The 1,832-nt window shown below is 69.3% G+C and overlaps 1 protein-coding gene across 1 annotated transcript; it reads left to right on the top strand.

Moving 5' to 3' along the window:
• The first annotated feature begins 523 nt into the window (after positions 1-523).
• NEUROD1 (neuronal differentiation 1) lies at positions 524-1,609 on the top strand. Its single transcript, XM_059820607.1, has one exon. It carries the CDS (start codon positions 530-532, stop codon positions 1,607-1,609), a length of 1,080 nt encoding a protein of 359 aa, XP_059676590.1. The 5' UTR covers positions 524-529.
• Positions 1,610-1,832: the final 223 nt, after the last annotated feature.

Here is a 1,832-nt window from a genome sequence, read left to right as displayed (position 1 = left end):
CCGGGAGAGCTTGAGCGGCGTCGGTCCGGGGGAGCAGGTGCCCGGCGCCCGTCGGGGCGGTGCGGGAGCCCCGCGCAAGGCGGCGGCGAGGGGGAGCTGCGGTGAGCGGCGGGGACAGGCGTCACGGGCGGCCCTCCCTCCCTGTGGTGTCCTGTGTGTCCCCCTCTCCGATTCGGCAAGCGTGTTGTGTTTTTTTAAAAAAAAAAAAAAAACAAAAACCGCTTGGTCTGCCCGCGTCCTGGCGCCCGGGCTGCCTCCCGCACACGTAATCTGCTTATATTCCCCGCTATTATCAGCCAGTTACATAACGGCATTTGAACATATGTCAACGTAATTACAAGGCAGGACCGCGGAGACAATTAAAAGTTTGCGCTGGCACCGTGGGGAAGCCGGGGCTTCCCTCGGGAGGGGACGGGGGGGGCGAGGGCGCGGGCGGCTTCTCCCGGCGGGTCGCTGCGCGGGGCCGCGGCCGCCGGTCTGGGTGCTGATACGGCTCTTTTCTGTCTCCTCCGCGACGCAGAGGCTGACCATGACCAAGTCGTACAGCGAGAGCGGGCTGATGGGCGAGCCCCAGCCCCAGGGGCCCCCGAGCTGGACGGACGAGTGCCTCAGCTCCCAGGACGAGGAGCACGAGGTGGACAAGAAGGAGGAGGACCTGGAGCGTCTGCACGCCGAGGCCGAGGAGGACTCGCTGCGGAACGGCGAGGAGGAGGACGAGGAGGACGACTTGGACGAAGAGGAGGAAGAAGAGGAGGAGGAGGAGGACGACGACCAGAAGCCCAAGAGGCGGGGCCCCAAGAAGAAGAAGATGACCAAGGCGCGCATGGAGCGGTTCAAGCTGCGGCGCATGAAGGCGAACGCCCGGGAGCGCAACCGCATGCACGGCCTGAACGCGGCCCTGGACAACCTGCGGAAGGTGGTGCCCTGCTACTCCAAGACGCAGAAGCTCTCCAAGATCGAGACCCTGCGCCTGGCCAAGAACTACATCTGGGCCCTCTCCGAGATCCTGCGCTCGGGCAAGAGCCCCGACCTGGTCTCCTTCGTGCAGACCCTCTGCAAGGGCCTGTCGCAGCCCACCACCAACCTGGTGGCCGGCTGCCTGCAGCTCAACCCGCGGACTTTCCTCCCCGAGCAGAGCCAGGAGGTGCCGCCCCACGTGGCGGCGGCGGCGGGCGCGCCCTTCCCGGCCCACCCCTACCCCTACCAGTCGCCCGGTCTGCCCAGCCCGCCCTACGGCACCATGGACAGCTCCCACCTCTTCCACCTCAAGCCGCCGCACGCCTACGGCGCCGCGCTCGAGCCCTTCTTCGAGAGCGGCCTGGCGGAGGGCGCCAGCCCCGCCTTCGACGGGCCGCTCAGCCCGCCCCTCAGCGTCAACGGCAACTTCTCCTTCAAGCACGAGCCGGCCGCCGACTTCGACAAGAGCTACGCCTTCACCATGCACTACCCCGCCGCCGCCGCGCTGGCCGCCGCGCCCGCCCACGCCGCCATCTTCCCGGCCCCCGCCTCCCGCTGCGAGATCCCGGTCGACGGCCTGGCGCCCTACGAGGGCCACCCCCACCACGAGCGGGTGCTCAGCGCCCAGCTCAACGCCATCTTCCACGACTGAGCCCCCCCCCGCGGGAGGCGAGGCGAGGGGACGGGACGGGAGGGGCCGCGCCGCGCCGAGCCCAGCCGCCCGCCCGCCCGCGGCCACCGCCTTGTTTACAGGGGGCAGCCCGGCGGGTCCCGCCGCCGCCTCCCCGCTCACCTGCTGTCTTGCTTCCGCTCCTCGGGGCGACGCTGTAAATCTGGGGTAGGGGCACGGGGATCGCGTCAATCACCTGATCGGG

Source organism: Gavia stellata, chromosome 8 (genome assembly GCF_030936135.1).
Source record: "Gavia stellata isolate bGavSte3 chromosome 8, bGavSte3.hap2, whole genome shotgun sequence".
Lineage (NCBI taxonomy): Eukaryota > Metazoa > Chordata > Aves > Gaviiformes > Gaviidae > Gavia > Gavia stellata.
The sequence above is the reverse complement of the archived record's forward strand: the minus strand, read 5'-3'. Positions and strand labels throughout refer to the sequence as shown.